Below are 20,008 nucleotides of genomic sequence, written 5' to 3' on the forward strand. Positions count from 1 at the left end.
CTATTTTTAGTGACATCTTTATTTCTGCCTCATACCCCAAACTATCTGTTCACTGATGGATTCCAGTCCTCGGTGCATCACAGTAGCTACTGACTGACCACACATGTCATGTATCTCCTCTCAGATTCCTTTTACTTTAATGTTAAAAGTTATACACAAATACCTTCATAAAGTTTTCCCACCCCTCCCTTCTTGTACCTAAGGCATATCTTAAACCAAGAAGTTTAAGTTGAATAGTTGAATGGGAATGGATTGTCATATTTAAGCCAGCAAGTGAATATGACAGGGCCATTCAAGCATGGGCTACAAAATAATAAGCCAAGCATTCTCACTTTTTCTTTTCGCCTGTCTCCCTTTGGCCAGGTGGAATTTGCTGCTGACATAGGCCTGCACTATAAAGGAGAGCTAACAGTTTCTTTACGTTACATCCCCCCAGAGGAGAACCTTATGCTTCCTCTAGGACAAGTTCAAGGTAGAGTAAAAATTAGTGACTTTGATCAAGGACATTCTGCATCTCGAAGTATGGGGTCAGAGAGAGGGAATTGGTTGGACTATGTTACTTTTGTGTCACACAAATGAAAATGTAAAGAGTTGGGTGTCCCTGTCTTTGAAGAGAGTTGAGAAATATAACTTACGTATGGGGAAGGGTGCAGGATCTTTATAAGTAAAGGACAAAATTCATACTTAGAAACCAGGCTTAATGGTGATGTTTGTTTCCTGGAAATCCCAGAGATATAGAATCTTCCCCAGGATGGAGTGGGGAGGACTGGAGGGGTACAGTCTGCTGAGAGGAGAGGTATGAAAAGCTGCTATATCGATTTATGACATTCACAGTTTCTCAGGAAGTCTTGAGGAAGAAGTTGACCTAGAACACAGAATGTAAGGGAAAAATCCAGATGGGGTCAGCTTTCAAATCCCTTTTGGCCTTCTACCATCAACTAATTCAGATAGCCTCCTCTTATCCTTCCATTCACTATCAGTCTCTTCAGAGTGACCCTGTGCAAGTAATTTACTACTTCTCAGCCTCCATTTCCTCACTTTGTATGAATATCGTAAGGATTAAATAAGTTCGTCACAGAAAGTGCTTAAAGCAGTACTGAATAAAGGTCATGATGGTGGTGGTGGTGTGGTGATCACTCACGTTGAGCACATTTCATTAGAATAAAAATGTGACGTAGGAAGAGTTTTCTCTCAAAAAATGTAGTTGTGCCTCAGTTATGAATAGCCTTTAGAGCTGGCCTTGCACAGTTCTAAATTTATAAGACTAAAATGTCCAAAGAGGAAGTTACAAAATTTTCTCTTTTGGAGTCTTGGCACTTCTGTGGGGCTTTCGCTGTAGCTATTTCTCACTGAGAGCAAGAATGTGTCTCAGGCAGCTCTGAGTCTTTTCCAGTTTGTTCCTCCATACCCTGTACTAAAAAGATATTCCTTCTTGGGGAGTATTTAAAGTTTTAAATTTATGTGTTCATTTATTTTTTTCAACAAACGCAAATGAAAGACCATCTAGAAGGAATCCAATAGAGTAGGAACATGTAAATAAATCCCTGGAAAAATATACAATAACACAAAGACCTGATTCAGTCCACAGATGAAATATATCTTGCCAGGTCTTCTTTGCGAATTTTGAAATGGAACCCATGCTCTCTCTCTCTCTGTCTTCTGTCTCTCTCTTCCTTTCTCTCCCTTCCCTTCTTCCTCCCTCTCACTCCATCCCTCTCATTTTGATGGCAGATGCCGGAAAGAAGACCTTCAAAAGGGGAAAGAAGAAGGAGTCACCTGTAATCTCTGGAGGAATACTGGAAGTGTTCATCAAAGAGGCAAAGAATTTGACAGCAGTGAAGTCAGGAGGCACCTCTGATAGCTTTGTGAAGGGGTAATTTTGTTTTAACTCATTTTAGAAGATCCTTAATGGGAGATGAGAGGATCTGTGACCCATGAGACAGTGGTGGCAGTGAGACTTCTATGTTTACATTACTTTATTTTTTAAATAATAAATTTATTTTTTATTGGTGTTCAATTTGCCAACATACAGAATAACACCCGGTGCTCATCCCGTCAAGTGCCCCCCTCAGTGCCCGCCACCCAGTCACCCCCACCCCCTGCCCTCTTCCCCTTCCACCACCCCTAGTTCGTTTCCCAGAGTTAGGAGTCTTCCATGTTCTGTCTCCCTTTCTGATGTTTACCTTACTTTAAATGGACAAGGAAGGAGCTACCTTTAAATGCTGGCTTTTAGATTTGAAACAACACAGGTCTAGAGGGGGCTGCTTATTCTAGCTTTCTGCTTGCTTCTAGCATGTTTCAGGATTTCCCATCATTCTCACTCTCAATACTGGCAGATTTTCCTGTGAGATTCATTTCTCAAAGGAGGAGAAAATATTATTTTCTATGTGTAATATATTTTTATTGTGCTTTGTTATCATTTGGTACTGGCAATATACAGCAACAGCAAAGATATTGGATCCCTGGTATTTTGCTCTCTCAGGGGAAATTGTAAAAAGTAGAGATTTCAGAGCATCCTTCCCAGGGATACTGACTAGAAAGTGCGTTGGGGGAAGCATATTTCTTTTTTTTTTTTTTTCAGTTTTTTTCTTGTGATTGGTTTCTAGCTTCATAGCACTGTGATCAGAATAGATGCATGGTATGATTTCAGTCTTCTTAAGTTTATTGAGGCTCGTTTTATAGCCTGACATGTGATGTATTCTGGACAGTGTTCCATATGTACTTGAAAAGAATGTGTATTCTGTTGCTTTGGAATGGAACATTCTGTATACATCTGTCATGTCTGGTCTAATGTGTCGTTCAAAGACACTTTGTCCTTATTGACTTTCTTCCTATCCATTGATGTAAGTAGGGTGTTAAAGGTCCCTGCTATTATTATATTACCATTAATTTCTCTTTATGTCCATTAATATTTGTTTTTATGTATTTAGGTGTTCCAGTATTGCATGTGTAGATATTTACAATTGTTATACTCTCTTGTTGGATTGATCCTTTTATCATTATGTAATGCCCTTGTCTCTTGTTACAGTCTGTTTTTTTCTTAAAGATCTTATTTATTTATTTATTTATTTATTTATTTATTTATTTATTTATTTAAAGAGACACAGAGAGAGAAGCAGAGACATAAGCAGAGGGAGAAGCAGGCTCCCCATGGGAAGCCCGATGCGGGACTTGCCCAGGACCCTGGGATCATGACCTGAGTCAAAGGCTGATGTTCAACCACTGAGCCACCCAGGTGTCCCTGTTACAGTCTGATTGATTGATTGATTGATTGATTTACTTATGTATGTATGTATTTATGTATTTATGATTTTATTTATTTATTCATGAGAGAGACACACTACACAGAGAGGCAGAGACATAGGCAGAGGGAGAAGCAGGCTCCCTGCAGGGAGCCTGATGCGGAACTCCATCCCTGATCCCAGGATCAGGACCTGAGCCGAAGGCAGATGCTCAACCACTGAGCCATCCAGGCATCCTGTTACAGTCTGTTTTAAAGTCAATTTTGTCTGATAGAAGTATTGCTATCCCAGCTTTTTCTTTTTTTTTTTTTTTTTTGCTTCCATTTGCATAGTAAGACTTTTTCATTCCTTCACTTTCAGTCTTGTATGTGTCTTTAGGTCTGACGTGAGTCTTTTGTAGGCAGCAAATAGATGGATCTTATGGTTTTTTTTTTTTTATCTATCCCACCATCCTTTGTCTTTTGGTTGGAGCACTTAGGCCATTTACATTTGAAGTAATTATTGGTAGGTAGGCACTTATTGCCATTTTGTTCATTGTTTTCTGGTTGTTTTTTGTAGTTCTGCTCTGTTCCTTTCTTTTTCTCTTGCTCTCTTTGTGATTGATGAGTTTCTGTAGTGTTTTGTTTGGCTTTCTTTTTATTGTTTTGTATTTTGATTATAGGTTTTGGGCATGAGGTTAATTCTTTGAGTCAATGAGATTACTATTCCTATCATCAATCCTTCTTAGAAAAGTATAGTTGACTCTACAAAAAAAGAGTCAAACCTTTACCCTCACATATTCTAATTTTGATAAAGCCAATAATAAGGAGAAGCAGATATCTGGGGCTTTCCTACTGGTAAGTGTGTGGGTCTGAGTCCCAGTTCATCTGTCCTTCATTCTTTTTCACAATAGTTTTAAGCACAAAAGAAATGCTTTATTTGGATCCTGCCATTGCAATTTGCCTCACCAGCCCCACCATCCAGTTCAGGCCTCTTCCCACTCACCATCTGGTGAGGGAATGGCTCCTTACCTATGGCTTCATTGTGGCCTTGCAGGAGTGACTTAGCATCTTTTGAAATAGTTTTCACTATCAGAAAGGGAGACAGAACATGGAAGACTCCTAACTCTGGAAAATGAACTAGGGGTGGTGGAAGGGGAGGAGGGCAGGGGGTGGGGGTGACTGGGTGGTGGGCACTGAGGGGAGCACTTGACGGGATGAGCACTGGGTATTATTCTGTATGTTGGCAAATTGAACACCAATAAAAAAATTTATTATTAAAAAATAAATAAATAAAAGAGGAAATAGTTTTCACTTTATCATGTTGAACTTTTACCAAGTAGAAATAACAAAGGACGGTGTCTTTGTTCTATAATGAAAAAAGGCCAGTAATTTTCTAATAAATTGTCTCTCTACTAATTATACTTAAATATTAAGCTGATTTTAAAGGGACCTCAGATTTTTTTTAAAAAAGCATGAGAAAGGGGGTGCCTGGGTGACTCGGTCAGCTTAGTGTCTAACCCTTGGTTTCAGCTCAGGTCATGATCTTGGGGTCCTGAGATGGAGCCCCGTGTAGGGTTTCGTGCTCAACAAGGGTTCTGCTTGAGATTTTCTTCCTCCCTCTTCCTCTGCCCCTGCCCTACATGCTTGCTCTCTCTCTCTCTCTCTCTCTCTCTCTCTCAAAGTAAATCTTTAAAAAGAAAAGAGAGCATGAGAAAGCAAAGTTTTTTTCTCTCACATGTAAACAAAGACAAAAGGTAAAGCATCTAGGGTGGGTATGAAAGCATCATGATAATTAGGGACCTGTGTTTCTTCTATCTTGTTATGGTATCCACTTCTTGGGCTAGGATAGCTGCTGGAGTTTCAGCTATCTCATCCAAATTCCAGCTGTCAAGACAATTCCCAGAAATTTCATACAGAACTACTTTTTATATCCTTTTGGCTGGAACTTAGTACCTGTCTATACTGACTGCAAGGGAGGCTGGGAATGTATTCTTTATTCTGAGCAATCTTGTACCTAACTAAAAAAAAATGAATCTGTTTTAAAGAATAAGGCGAGAATGAATATCAGGAAATAAGCAGTCTCTTCTTGGTACACGAAATGAAATCTCAGGTGTTGCAATGTGTCTTCTTTATTGTAAGTACCTACTACAGGAGATACTTTCATTTCAAGATGAGGGAAGGACCAAAATAGGATTAGAAAGGAAAGTGCAGGTATTTTACTATTGTCCTACTTAAAATAAGCAATAAAACATTCCCCCTAAATCTAGATTTAAGCATATAAGAACCTAAAAGAAAAAAATCAAATAGACATGCAGATGCACCAAGAATTATGGGGAATTGAAATAACTACTCAAAGATGCCATCTTCTGTTTTACCAATGGCTTGCTTGCATTTTCTCTTGCAGCTACTTGCTCCCTGATGATAGCAAAGCTACCAAGCACAAAACTGTGGTAATAAAGAAGAGTGTTAACCCTCAGTGGAATCATACCTTCATGTTCAGTGGCCTGAATCCCCAGGACATAAAGAATGTTTGCCTTGAACTTACTGTCTGGGACAAGGAGGCCTTTTCCAGCAACATCTTTCTGGGAGGAGTTCGTTTGAATTCTGGAACCGGTAAGGGACGCGAGGACCCTGAGACGGTCTGTGACTGGATATGGGATGGAAGAGCGGTTCCTGCGGGTTAACATGTGGTAGATGTACATGTAGTTTCAGCTTAGCTGATTCCTGAAATTACCACAGATGGTCCATTCCTTTAGCTAAGAATCTGCCCATTGTTAAAATAAAAATACTACTATGTAAATTTGGATCCTTTGGCTGTAAGTTTAGGATATATAATGTTTATATTCAGTCCTTTTATAAAATATTACTTACACTTTAGTCTAAGTGAATTTTGACTACTTTCTTGGGTGCTATTTCAGATTTTTCTCAGGAGAGGATCACCAAGACGGCACAGGCCTCTGTGAGGGGAGAGAACCATTTCCAAGACCACCTTTTCTTCTCAGATTACTCACTGGTTGAACTGAAAGGAAGCCCATCCTCCCCCCTCGCTAAAAAATAACATCTAATGTTGTTTAAACAGATCGTGGAAACATGCCACTGATGCCACAAGACACAACCACAACGGGTGGATTGGAGGGAAATGATAGTAGTAGAGCATATACAGCCCCCAAAACTCTTGTTAACCTGTAACTTACATCAGGCATAGAGGGTCTTCACACACCATGGTTGATATTCCTGTTAAGGACAACCCCACCTCTATGGTGCTGTACTTAGTTACAGATTAAGGAGAGCCAAAAATATCTATACCACTGAAGTGAAAACACCCCAGGTCAGAGAAGTGGCCTTGGTAAAAAAGGAGAGCATCAGAGCCCAATTCAGCCTGTTCTTCTGTCACATTAACTCAGTCCAGATGAGCCAGCTCTTTAATAAACTACCAAAGTGGGGGGAGAAATGAGCCACTGGGGCCATCCTGATCTGTTGTTCATTATCTTGGCGGAGGAGAGTAGTGCAGACTGCAAAGGGAGTCTTTCATGCTAACACTACTCACTGGATATAGTAAGTGAAAACAAGCCAGTGAAGGACTCTCTGCTCAAAAGGCCCCCCATCAGAGATTGATAGGTGTGTTTCTGAAGATCAAAACATTTCATCTGTGAAGTGTAATGCACCCTTTACCCTTCCTTAGGTGTGAGCCATGGGAAGAATGTGGATTGGATGGACTCTCAGGGGGAAGAGCAGCGCCTCTGGCAGAAGATGGCCGACAATCCTGGGATTCCCGTAGAGGGTGTACTCATGCTCCGGTCCAGCATGGGGAAGTGTAGGCTCTGAAGGTACCAGTTTTCAAAGTGAGGCCCCCAGGCACTGTCTGGCTGCCATTTCATACCAGTATCAGTCTTGGGACCTGGGCTTCTGCTTCACTGCCATCTCTCACCTGAGGGTATTGGGACCTATGGGGAGAGAGGTCAGTGTTATGAACATTTAGGGTCTTGCTGAGTGTCTAAAAGAGCAGGTATTTCTATATGTCCATGGGCTAGGGCCTTTTTGATGGGATGATAGAAAGTGTGCCACACTGTCCTGTCAATAGGCAAATTGTGCAATGATTCATTGGCTTTATACCATAAGGGAGATGGTACAAGCTTCTTTGAAACTACAGTTGAAATTTGGAATCCCTAAACTTTTTCTATTAATGAGTTATTTTGCATTTCCTAAAATGGTTTGAGGGGTAAAGGGGCCACTCATAATGTAGATCATTTGAAGAGTAAGAAGGGGTACTGGCTACCCTTTTCTCACCCTGGAATTCCCATAATCCAAAAAAAGGCATTGTGAGTATGGTTGCTTGGACAAGGAGATGGCCCTGTTATTGTAGCAAACTTATGGATTAACCAGGTAAATTTTCAAGATGAACTGACAGGTTTTTCTATGGTGACTATATAATTTATAATCTAAATCAGCCCAATTTTGAGAGTGAAAAGAACTAAATCATTATACCAGAACAGTAGATGTAAACCAGGATTGACCTGGGAAAATTGGGATGTAGTGTTATCTTAGTTAGGAGCTAGCAATTAGAGGGCTCTATGGTAAACATTTATTTTGTAAAATATTGTAAGCCACTAACTACAAGGGAATAAGAACTAATGTACATTTTGAACCCCTGCCTGTATCATATCTACTGATATCTCATTGGTCAAAGGGAGTCATATGGCCAAGCCTAAAATTAAGAGGCAGGGAAATATACTCTGCTCACAATGAAGCCATGGCAAGGATGAGGATGCGAGAAGGGAAGAAGAATCGCAGCCAGTAGTTCAGTTCAGTCTATTATACCTTCTAGTACCTGGAATTCCATATGCTTTGGCCACCAGGCTTAGATGCAAAAGTAGTTAAAGCTGAAAGATACCTCAGACCTGGTTCCTGATTTTGCATATTCCAAATCTGAAGCTCCAAGAAAGCTAAAATGACTTAACCAAGATCATATAGAAGCTATGACTAAATCCAGGGTGTGACTTGTAGGCCAGTATTCTTTCCACTGTAGCCCTTGGCATAATCTTATGCTTATCAGGGTGGACAAGAGGGCATAGATGAAGGAAGGTGGAGCAGAGTCAGGTTATTTCAGTATGAAGTACCTGACTCATTCTTCTTCTGGAGTCCTATTCTAGCCCTTCAGCTCACTTTTTCACTCAAATTTATATAAAATCTTTGAAAGAATAGATACTGAATTTTAGTGGGAAGAAAGCTATAATCATCTTCAGGCTTATTCAAACTAATTTTTCCACATTCTGAATATCTTCTTGAACTTTGAAAACTGATCTAAGAATATATTTAGCATTATTCTTAGGGAATAAGCAGTCCATTTTCAGTGTTATTCAAAAATAGGCTAATTCTCAAAAATTGAAGTTATTGGTCTACTGTAGCTTAGTACGTATGGAACATTTTCTTACAAACTTACACTCATATACCTATGCTGTTCTTCTTAAAAACAGAAAATAAAAAGTGTAAGATCATCACGGCTTCCTATATTGAAAAAATTAATTGTCTTCAGACTTGATCTGACTTATTCTGTCTTCAGTGACATTTTTAGGGCCCATGAGAAGGTAATGGTGGTGAAGTCTGGAGACAACTCTAATGTAAACAAAATGAAGTATATTTATTCACTAATAATAAAAGTGGCAAAATGTATAACTTGAACTCTAGGTAAGCATAAAATTTATGTGTTCATACCTTTGCCACTTTTCGAGCAATTATCTGTATTATGGTTTCATAAAATCCAACATCTAACTGGGTATTTCCATAATGCAAAACCCAGGTATGCAGAAGTCCATCAGAAACCTGTGGTGTTGCTCTGAAAAAGAAAAGGCAAAGTGATCTTCGGGTCACTCTGTTTTACTAAGTATTGTGTAGAAGTACAAATATTTTTAAATATAGGAAATATATGCAAATGGCACAAAATTCAAATAGTTCAAAATAGTGAAAAACTTAGGTCTGCCTTCTTCCTCTTCCATCCCTTATGGCTGTAGAGTATTACATTATAGGGATATAGCTAAATTAGTTAAGCACGCCTATCAAACATATATTAAATATGGTTGACTAAGCTATCTATGTTTGGTGGCTTTTCTGAGCAACCTTTTCTTGCAAACATCAACACTTTGACATTCAAAATGAGACATCTGTATTATGCAGCCATTCCACTTTTGGGTATCAATCCTACAGAGATAGATACAGATGTGAGAATTGAGTACATGCAAAAGTGCTTATTGTAAAAGATAGGAAACAGTCCAATAGCCCGTCAGTAGAGGCCTTCTGTAACATCATACATGCCTACCCTCTATGTTTCATTAGTTGCTCCCTCTCCTTCTCTGCTAAAGATTGTTTGGTGATAAACACTGGATTCTTCAGTGCTTGTTCTTTCTTTCCTCCTCACTTCATACACCCTCTCAGACATCATCATTTTGGTGCCCTTGTGGTTTTATATGCTTATAACTGCAAGTCACATCTTTAACTCAGACCCTTCCTCTCAGCCCCAGATCCAGATCCAACTGCCTATATGACATATCCATCAGGATAGCTCATGTTCTCAACATAGTCAAGACTGAACTCTTCATTCTACCCCTGCCCGTGTACACATTTCTGTCCACTCCAGTACATCCTGTCTCAGTACCTGGTACCATCATCTACCCAAGTCACTATAAGTGCTATAGTTACCACTCAAGACAGTTCACCCCATCCTATATCAACATAGATAAAAGCACAGAGGGTGCTCTCCATATCACCTTCTCAGAAGAGACCATGGCCTTGCCTGGAGTGTCCTCCTCCTTGTTTGGAGATCTCAGCCCTTCATTTTTCCTCAGTTGAATCAGACAAGTTGTAAAGGGACACGGGCAAACATTAAAGCCTGACTTTATCCATTCAGTTTGTCAACAGCACTTGCAGGACATGTGGAAGATTATTTATCAGCTCTCATTTCATTTACATTGTCCCTGTAACTGGAATCGATAGGATGTAGATTTTCCAGGTCACACACACAAAAAAGCCAAAAACAAAGATATTTTGGTGGGGCTTCATATTTCTGGCCTTTTTTTCCTTAATAAAGTTACATGAATCTATGACCAATGATCATTAAGTACTTAAGTAACTAATGTATGAATTCAACCCACCTGATTCACAGTAATATTAGTCTCATCATCACCTACTACCCTAAGGTTTCTATTTGGTGGGGGAGGAGAAAGCTTTGGAAGAAATATGGGCAAATCTCACTTTTAGGAACAAAGTAGACTGAAATATCAAGTCATCCCAGAAGTACCTCAGAGTAAAAGCCTATGGCATTTGGGACTGTGACCAATGTTTATTTTTTGTTCCATGTAGAGATTTCACATTAAACTGAGCATTGCCTTTAGAAGTCGGCAGAAGGGCTTTCCTTATACAAAGGTATCATTTATGGCTTCTGAAATTAAGACAAATAGGAGGAGATCTGCATAGGCAACACTATAGCAAATAATCGGATCTGGCAAACTTTGAACAACGACCATGGAAATTGGGTCATATCAAGGATTCCAAAGGATTATCTGACTCATGTGGAGTGTGGATTTAACACATTGATTCCAAAGCAGTGTTCCAAACCTGCTGAACAAAATCTCCAGGAATTTCCGTCATTTTTTTCAAGCTTCTTGGGTGATTCTGATACAAATGGATCACAGTTTGAGAAACACTGCTTTAGAGGAAAAAAGAACTTGACTATATTATTTGGACTAACTCTGTGTCATGATGGATTTGGCTAACCTGGACACTGCTTGTTGCAAGGCAACCACAGTGAGGTGGAAGGAGCCTAACCTCGGGCTCAGGTGATACTAGCTCAAGTCTTGACTACTTCTCAACTATGTGACCTCAGTCCAGTCAATTATCCGATCTAGGCCTTGATCTATTTGCCTGTAAAATAGGAATAATTGGGGTAACTTGGAGTTACGGAAGACATGAAATAAAGTAATATATGTAAATCTGCTTTGTAAATTTTAACGCACCATGGGGGGAGAAGGTCATTGGCGAGCTAGCTACAGCACTCTCTGGTTCATAATCTCTTAGGCCCTTCTTTTCCTGAATGCTTTGTTAGGGCTTAATCATTCTATGTATACTGAAGTGGTTTCCAGTGTACAGCAGAGATACAAGAAAGAAAAAGAAAAAGGAAAAAAACAACCCTTATTTTGTGCTTATGTTACCATCATGGGTGATAGTAATTTATTTATTTTTAGGCTGGAATTTCTTTCCTGCTTCATCTGACTAGATAATAAATATTTCAAAATGTGTTTGATGGAGAGAAAAACTGTGGTCAATTTTTTGTTAATAGGTTGTGGAATCTGCAAGCAAACCATGTTGCCACACTTTTCTTTGACACCTTCTTCCATTGTAAGGACCATCTCTCTCTGTAAGGACACCCTCTTCTATTGTAAGGCCTATCCTTCATGCCAGGGAGATCAGACCTGCCTTCCTCACAGAGATGTTCAGAATCATGTTTTTCATTTGCAGAAGGAAAGGCACCATTCTGTTGAAACAAAGTCCATAGAAATACAAACTGCTGTTGTCACTTTGAAGAATGCATAGTGTTTAAAGATTAGCAGTTGTACCTCATTTACCTCACTAAAATTGATCAAACTATTCTGGTAGAGGGTTTCTTTCATAGTTGGAAAAGGGAAGTGGAATATATAGTTAGTATTGCCTGTAAATGACAAAACACTCATATAGGGTAGTAGGTCATATTTGTCTCTCTAGTATTTCAGCACAAAAGGAGACTTACCTCTGTTTCCCTTTTTCCTTGGTTGAGGCACAAATTAATACAGCAAGCAAATAAAATATTATTATAGTTAAAGCAAAAGTTTAAATCACTGACATTTGTGAGGAAAACGATGTCTCCTTATAGAAGAACAGGGAACTGGATATGTGTTTGAATCTAAATATTTTAGTTTCACCCCCCTTTATTGTTAGGTCTCCTTACTTTGGGGGAAGAAATCTGGTTGCTCATTCTGTGCATTTTTTTTCCTACTTAGCCAAAGGTTCGTCTTGTCTTAAGAAAGTTGAAATGTTTTGTGCAAATCCATGAGAAGTGATGAGTCTCAACAGGACAACTTTTTAAATCACATTCAGAAACAAGGAAAGGAGGGTGCCAGTCCATTACAAGGCAGTTTATGTCCATCATTTATGGCTCTTTTCTATAATTTCCCCATATCCATTATTCATAAATGGACATTTTTGAAGGGAGATCTTTGGCTTTCAGTTGATGTGAAGAAATAGACATCTAGGCTCTCTTGGCTCTTTTTGCTTTTGACCTGCCTCATCACTTCCAATTAATTTGTCCTCCTTAATTCCTAAATATCTTTTTACATTGTTCCTCTGACGGGGTATATACAAGAACCTTAGGAGATGCCCATAAGGCTTTTTTTCCCACATGGATTAATGGAAATAGTATTAATTTTCAGCTTTTTCCGTTCACCTCCTAACCCAGCTCTGTTACAGTCATATGCTTGCAAAGCATCTGAATGCACAAAGCCAATTTATGGGGTTGGATGGGGGCTGTCCTGGCTACTTCCCAGGGTGCCAAGTTAAAAGGGGGCACTAAACATCCCTGAAAAGGTAATGAGATAGTGAACTTCTCTAAGGAAGAGTATGGTATTAGCAGAAAGAAATAATGTTTGTTTCAGTAGATAAATGAAGAGAGGACCCCATGCCTGAAGAGCAATTCATGGTTGATAAATTCTAAGGAAGGTCTATTTGGAGACAAGGCTTTTGTTTTGTTGAATGGGGCATAGAGTAAGGGGGGTTGCCTTCATTGGGGATTTCCTTTCTTCCCCTTCTACTAGGCAGGTGTTTCTCAAAAATAAGTGTTTTACAAATATTTAAAGAACCTCTTAGAGGGGCACTACATCATCAATGCAAGAATCAGCCCAACTAAATGCACTAGATCCCCATTCTAAGGCTACAGGTTGGTGGTCTCAACTCAAGACAAGTTGAGTCTGAGAGGTTAGTGGGCTGGAGAAGGAAGACACACTTTCAATATCCTAAGAGCAGCTAAAGATCATTGGGTCACTGGGACATTGGAATGGGGGCTCTTCTTGCGAAGAAATAAGGGGTAATTTCCCAGACTGCTAAAGGCTGGGTCACCTACATGTGAGTATGTTCATTTCTGCTTTGTAGGGACAAAGGCACCCACCTACTTTGGCTGTCAGTTTACTCTCCTAAACTGCTCGAATAGGAAATTGATCTTTGTGTTTGCTTTTAAATCAATAGATTTTATTTATCACACCAGTATGAGGTTTACAGAAAAATTGAGCAGAAAGTACAGAGAGTTCCCATACACCACTGGCCCCTCTCCTACAAGTTTCTCCTATAACGAACATCTTGGTGTGGTACATTTAATTGCAATTGACAAACCAGTATTGGTACATCATTATTAATTAATGTCCATAGTTTATATTAGGATTCATTCTTGGTGTTTTACAGTTCTGTGAGTTTGAGAAATGCAAAATATCATGTATCTACAATTACATTATCATGCAGAATAGTTTCCATGCCATTAAAATGCTCTCTGCTCCAACCTGTAGCAACCACTGATCTTTTTACTGTCTCTGTAGTCTCTGCCTTTTCTCAGATGTCATAGAATTGAAATCATATGGTATATATAGCCTTTTCTGACTTGCTTGTTTCACTTATTGATATGCATTTAAGGTTTCTCTATGTCTTTTTGTGGCTTGATAGTTCATTTGTGGCTTTTTTAAAATTGCGGTAAGAGCAGTCAATGTGAGATCTATCCTCTTAACACATTTTTAAGTGTACAATACAGTCTTTGTTTTTAAGTAAAGATAAAAGGATGGAAAACTCTAGGAAACAGTAACATTTTTTAAAATCCCCTGAAGATTATGGGAGGGCTGCATTCATTTTGCTAGTTTTCTTGGTTTTATTGTTGGCTACAAACAACTCCTATTTACTTGTCTTGCCACATTCAGTGCAAAATTAGTAATAATACTTAAATGTTTAACATGCCTACTTTAAAGCTTCTGTATGGAATATGTGACCTAAACCAAAGCTTTGTGCCACCCTGTACTTGCTGCAAATTTTAATGTCTTTTTCATTAAATTCACTTTCCTAATATCTCTAATGTGTTCCATTACCAGTTATTCCTTGGTACTTGAAGATGGATTGTATATCCTTGAAGATTGATTGTATGTCACCTATTCGTCCTATTTTTGTACTTATTGTCTTCAGAGAAAAGCACACTTGGTGAACTGACACACATAGATTGAATGAGTATGTGGGTTTTGTTTCTAAGGCTAGGATGACGTTGAACACAGCCCTTCTTGGTGCTCAGCTACTGCATCTGACCATCATTGTGGTTTTTGCTCACTTATCTTCCTGTAAATCTGAACCCTGACACCATAGCTTCCTGTGAATAAATTAAATTATAGGTAGTGAATAAATTATAGGTAGTAACAAGGGAAGGATTATAGGTAGTGACAAGGGAAGGATTCAAAAGTGACATTCATTGAGCACCTATTATGTGGCAAGTGCTTTTCCAAACTGCTTTATGCTTTGCCCCTTTGCCCTCTGGTTTTCAGTTGAGTTTGACCAACTGGAGCCAATAGTGCTAGATTAGACAAGAGGAGAGAAAGTTCAGGGTATTTATTCCCCATACTCCCTCCCTGCAGTGCTGAAGGCTGTTGGAGGCTGTGTTCCTCTGCCACAGCTCCTCGTAGGCGGTCTGTTCTAAAACTATACCTACAGTTCTGAGTTCTACTACTCATTCCCTCCCTTTACCCTTCAAGCCTAGGGTGGTAAACATCCTTTGATGCTGCTAGCTTCGACATGCTACAGTACTACCTACAGGCTTCTTTTATCATGCCCATAGCATTATATTTCTTTCATTATGTCCTCTCCGATTCCCATTTGAGTCTGCTGTTTCTCCAACAGGACTTTGACTAAAAAGGATGCCATTGATTGTAAGACACTCCCCACTTCAGAGATGTTAAAATGTTGGAAAAAAAATGTGCATCTTAGAATCAATGAACTACGCTGGTTGTGATATATTCCTGGTGAATGAATGAATCATTGGATGATTAGCATTCATAGTACAGCTCATCTCAAAGACAGATATGGTGTAGTGGTGTGATAGATTGTATGTTCAGAATAAAGCTCAAAAATCAGAGTCAACACTGATTCTTCCTAAGTACCTAGATGTTCTTTCTCAGTCTTGAGATGGGTGGTGAACAAGAAGGTCATGGCCTTGCCCAGGATTCCTAGTTGTTACCCCAGGGCTAAAACATTCAAATGCTATTTAGTCATTCCATTTCTTTTTTTTTTTTTTTTTTTTTTAAATTTTTTTTTTTTAATTTTTATTTATTTATGGTAGTCACAGAGAGAGAGAGAGAGAGAGGCAGAGACACAGGCAGAGGGAGAAGCAGGCTCCATGCACCGGGAGCCCGACGTGGGATTCGATCCCGGGTCTCCAGGATCGCGCCCTGGGCCAAAGGCAGGCGCCAAACCGCTGCGCCACCCAGGGATCCCCTTAGTCATTCCATTTCTTATGAAAGAACTCTAATGCAAATGCTACCAGTGTAAGTACAAATTTGCTTTTTGTGAAGCAATATTGTTGTTATTTGTGACTCAACATGAACTGAGTTCAGAGATTTCTGCAAGAAGAGAATGGTCTACAAGTCTGGGAACAATCAGATTTCCCAGAAATTGCAGTTAGCTATGTAACAACTGGCATCTATTTTGGCTGAGCCCATTTTTAATAGATGGCCTTATTTATAGCCTAAGGCATTACTTAATCTCGGCTGCCTGTCTAGAATTTATCAGTCCTTTAGCAAAATTATTGATTGGAACTGCATAGGCTGACTTATTACAGAAATTGAGCAATGACTGAGTCTAGTCAGGCAAGTATAAGAGCTACTGTGTCTTTGGAAAAGTCTATTGTATTTCCTTTTCCTAATTTCTAATTGTCCCCATAGAGACAAGGGAACAAGTTTCTCACCTCTGGTTCTCCTCTAGAGCAATGCTACTTAGAGCACTGGTCCATAATAACATAAGGAGCTGACCTCAGAACTTAAAATCAATATGCTGTTGGGACGCCTGGGTGGCTCACTGGTTAAGTATCTGCCTTCAGCCCAGGATGTGATCCTGGAGACCAGGGATCGAGTCCCACATTGGGCTCCCCCTATGGAGCCTGCTTCTCTCTCAGCCTGTGTTTCTGCCTCTCTCTCTGTCTCTCATGAATAAATAAATAAAATCTTTAAAAAAACCAATATGCTGCCTCCTTCGTTGAGAAAGTTTTACTATCAAAACATATCAACCAAACCAAATACTGCATTTATTGACACTGTTGACTTGCATTCTGGGACCAGCTCCCTATTTCTTTGTGAACCAGTAGCAAATGGTCCAGGAACCAGCAGCCAGTTGGAGGACTACACTCTGAGATGCATTGCTTCAGAGGGTCCCGGAACCCAGTCCCTTCCCAAGACCATCTTCTTTTTAAAAAAAATAAATAAAGATTTTATTTATTTATTCATGAGAGAGACACAGAGCGAGCGAGAGAGAGAGAGAGAGGCAGAGAGAGACACAGGCAGAGGGAGAAACAGGCTCCATGCAGGGAGCCTGACATGGGACTTGATCCCAGGTCTCCAGGATCACACCCTGGGCTGAAGGCAGCACTAAACCGCTGAGCCACCCAGGCTGCCCCCAAGACCATCTTCTAAAATGGCTGCCACTTTTTGAGAAATGAAAAGATTTCTTCTCATTCCAATTTTCCAAGAAAGAGATGGCTCCTCTCATCAAGCTTTTGATTTCATCCTTAGTCTCAGAAGGCATCAGAAACTCAATAGCCCACCCGAGAATCAAATGGAATTCCATGAAACTAAGAGACACATTGGAAGATACTCGGAGAGAAGGATTCGGATTTGACCTGTGGTCTGACAGATGGACAGCATTTCATTTCTATTTGAAATCAGGCTGTTAGTCTCAGAGCACTGCTGCCGAAGTACAGCCCCATCCTGGTAGAAAACGTGTCACTTCTGATAGGGAGACAAACAGATGAAGCAAAAAATCCAAATTCTGTGCACCTATTGCAAAAGACATGCCCCTCGCCTTAGGGCACTAAGCTAAGACCCTTCCAGTGTTTATTCTGTGACTCTGAGTCTCAATGTTGTTTAAAGGCAAGTGAAGCTAGAAGGAAATATATTTGTGACTTTTTGTGAAGATTTAATGAAATAGTGTGTGGGCACTGTTACAGTTAGGATTCTTGATGGGCCACAAGAGTCCACTCGTCCCTGCTCTTAGTTTCTGAATAACTTAGTGAAGAATATAGAATTTATTGAAAGAAAGATATCTGCAGAAAACAGGAACAGATGCAAAAAATTTGAAGGGAACTTCCCTTGCCCTTTGGGTCTCTGCAAGGCACACAGCTACTAGGAACACTCTCCATGAATCCTGTCAGAGTTGAGAAGAGCCATATTTTTGGTAGGCCTCCACTCCTTTCTACTCAAGCTTCTGTCACCATTCCAGAATTCTATCACCATTCCAGAAACCTCAGTGTACTTCTGTTTAGGGAAGTAGTTCACAGTGTGTGGTCTGCAGACTCCTGGGTATCCTAAAACCTTTTCAGGGAGTCAGCAAGATCAAAGCGATTTTTCTTACTTGCTTTTTTCACTGTGTTGACATTTGCACCAATGGTCCAGAAGCAATGGTGAGTAAAACTTCAGTTACTTGAGCATGAATCAAGGCAGTGTGTTTCTTTGCCTTTATGCACTCATTGAAGAAACACAAAATACCACTTTGATTGAAGAAAGTCCTTCATGAAGCAGTACAAATTATTAACATTATATAATCTTGACCTTCAAATACATATGTTTTTAATTTTTTGTGCACACCAAAGTATAAAGATTGTCATAAGGAAAAACATTCGTGCATTTGAGTTGCAAATTGAACTGGGTGCATTTTTCACTATTTCATTATTTATTTTATTTTATTTTTTTCATTTCATTATTTTTAAGAATGAACAACAGATAAACCAGAGTAACTTGGCCTTGAGGATTAGGTGGACATTTTCTCAAAAATGAACAAAGTGAGCCTGTCACTTCAAGATAAACAACTGATGGTGCTTATTGATAATTATAAAATTTGAGCTGTGAAGTGAAAATTTGAATTTTAAAAAACTTGTATATGCCTTTGTGAGTGTGACAGCTTCCCAATGCTTAGAGAATTTTCTGATTAGATTGATGATGGTCTTAACTAACATGATCTTTTTTTACGTTGTTGAACAAATTTTAGTGACCTTTGGAAGGTTTGCCTGATTCAGCAAACCAACATTTTCTAAATGACCAATGTACAAGTTAGAAAATCATACATGGGTAAAAGATCCATTCAGAGTGCAAGATAGACCAATGGACTTTAATGCAATAGCACATAAAAACTTTTTCATGTTGATGTTAATCTTTAAGGAAGTAGTACTTCCTGAGTTTTGGTGAAGGGTCAAAGAAAAACATCCAATTATATAAATAGGCTATTAAAATACTCCTCTCTTTTCCAAATATATATCTCTGTAAAGCCAGATTTTCTTTATGTGGTTCAATCAAAGCAATATACTGATACTACAACAGACTGAATAGAAAAATATATGAGAATCTAGCTGTCTGCTTTTATGGCAAATTTGACAACACTTATAATAATGTAAAATAATGTAAAATAAGTTTTCTAAAATCCATCTATGTTAATATATGAGGTTCTTTTTTCTAAATGAATTACAATATAGATTTTTTAAAATTTCTGCTTTAGTCTCCTCTTGAGTTATACTTGTCATATAATGCCAAGAATGCTATAATTTTTGGACCCATATTATTTTTTGAGGTATAATTGACATTGTTTCAAGTGTACAACAGAATGATTCAATATTTGTATATATTGCAAAATGACTACAATATGTCTAACATCTGTCACCTTATATGGTTAGAAAAATCCTTTTCTTGTAAGATTTACTTAACAACTTTCAAATGCAATACAGTATTATTAACTATAATTGCCGTGGTTTACAGTAATCTCAATGACTTATTTTATATCTGGAAATTTCTACCATTTGATCCCTTTATTCCATCTCACCCACCCCCCAACCTCCCACCTCCAGCAACCACCAATATGTCTTATGTATCTATGGGTTTGTGGTTTTTTTGTTTGTTTGCTTCTTTGCCATTTTAGATTACAAATATAAGTGACAACATAGGGAATTTATCTTTCTCTGATTTATTTCACTTAGGATAATGTCCTCAAGATCCATCCATGTTGCTATTGAAAATGGGTAGATCACATTTTTTATGGCTGAATAATAGTCCCGTGTGTGTGTGTGTGTGTGTGTGTGTGTGTGTGTGTACATTTTCTTTATCCATTCATCCAATGATGAACATTTAGGTTCTTTCCATATCTTGACTATTGTAAATAATGTTGCAGTGAATGTGGAAGTGCTTATATCTTCTTGAGATAGTGATTTTGTTTCTTTTGGTAAGTATCTAGAAGTGGAATTGCTGGATCATATGGTAGTTTTGTTTTTAATTTTCTGAGGAATCTCCATACTGTTTTCCATAGTGGCTGCACCAGTTTACATTCCCCCAACAATGCATGAGGTTTCCTTTTCCTCTACATCCTTGTCAACACTTTTATTTCTTGTCATTCTGATGCTCGCCAATCTGACAGATGTGAGGTGAGATCTCATTGTGATTTGGATTTGCATTTCCCGGGGGGAGGAGCAAGATGGCGGAAGAGTAGGGTCTC

General features: G+C 39.0%; 1 protein-coding gene across 1 annotated transcript in view; it reads left to right on the top strand.

The window, feature by feature from the left end:
- The window catches only part of SYTL5 (synaptotagmin like 5), a 119,266-nt gene extending 108,949 nt beyond the window's left edge, over positions 1 to 10,317 (top strand). Inside the window, exons 16-19 of the mRNA XM_038588784.1 lie at positions 364 to 472; positions 1,732 to 1,873; positions 5,628 to 5,836; positions 6,906 to 10,317. Coding sequence (XP_038444712.1) covers positions 364 to 472; positions 1,732 to 1,873; positions 5,628 to 5,836; positions 6,906 to 7,048 — 603 coding nt within the window. The 3' untranslated portion in view covers positions 7,049 to 10,317. The remainder of the gene's footprint in view (positions 1 to 363; positions 473 to 1,731; positions 1,874 to 5,627; positions 5,837 to 6,905) is intronic.
- Positions 10,318 to 20,008: the final 9,691 nt, after the last annotated feature.

This window comes from Canis lupus, chromosome X (genome assembly GCF_011100685.1).
Source record: "Canis lupus familiaris isolate Mischka breed German Shepherd chromosome X, alternate assembly UU_Cfam_GSD_1.0, whole genome shotgun sequence".
Taxonomy (NCBI): Eukaryota; Metazoa; Chordata; class Mammalia; order Carnivora; family Canidae; genus Canis; species Canis lupus.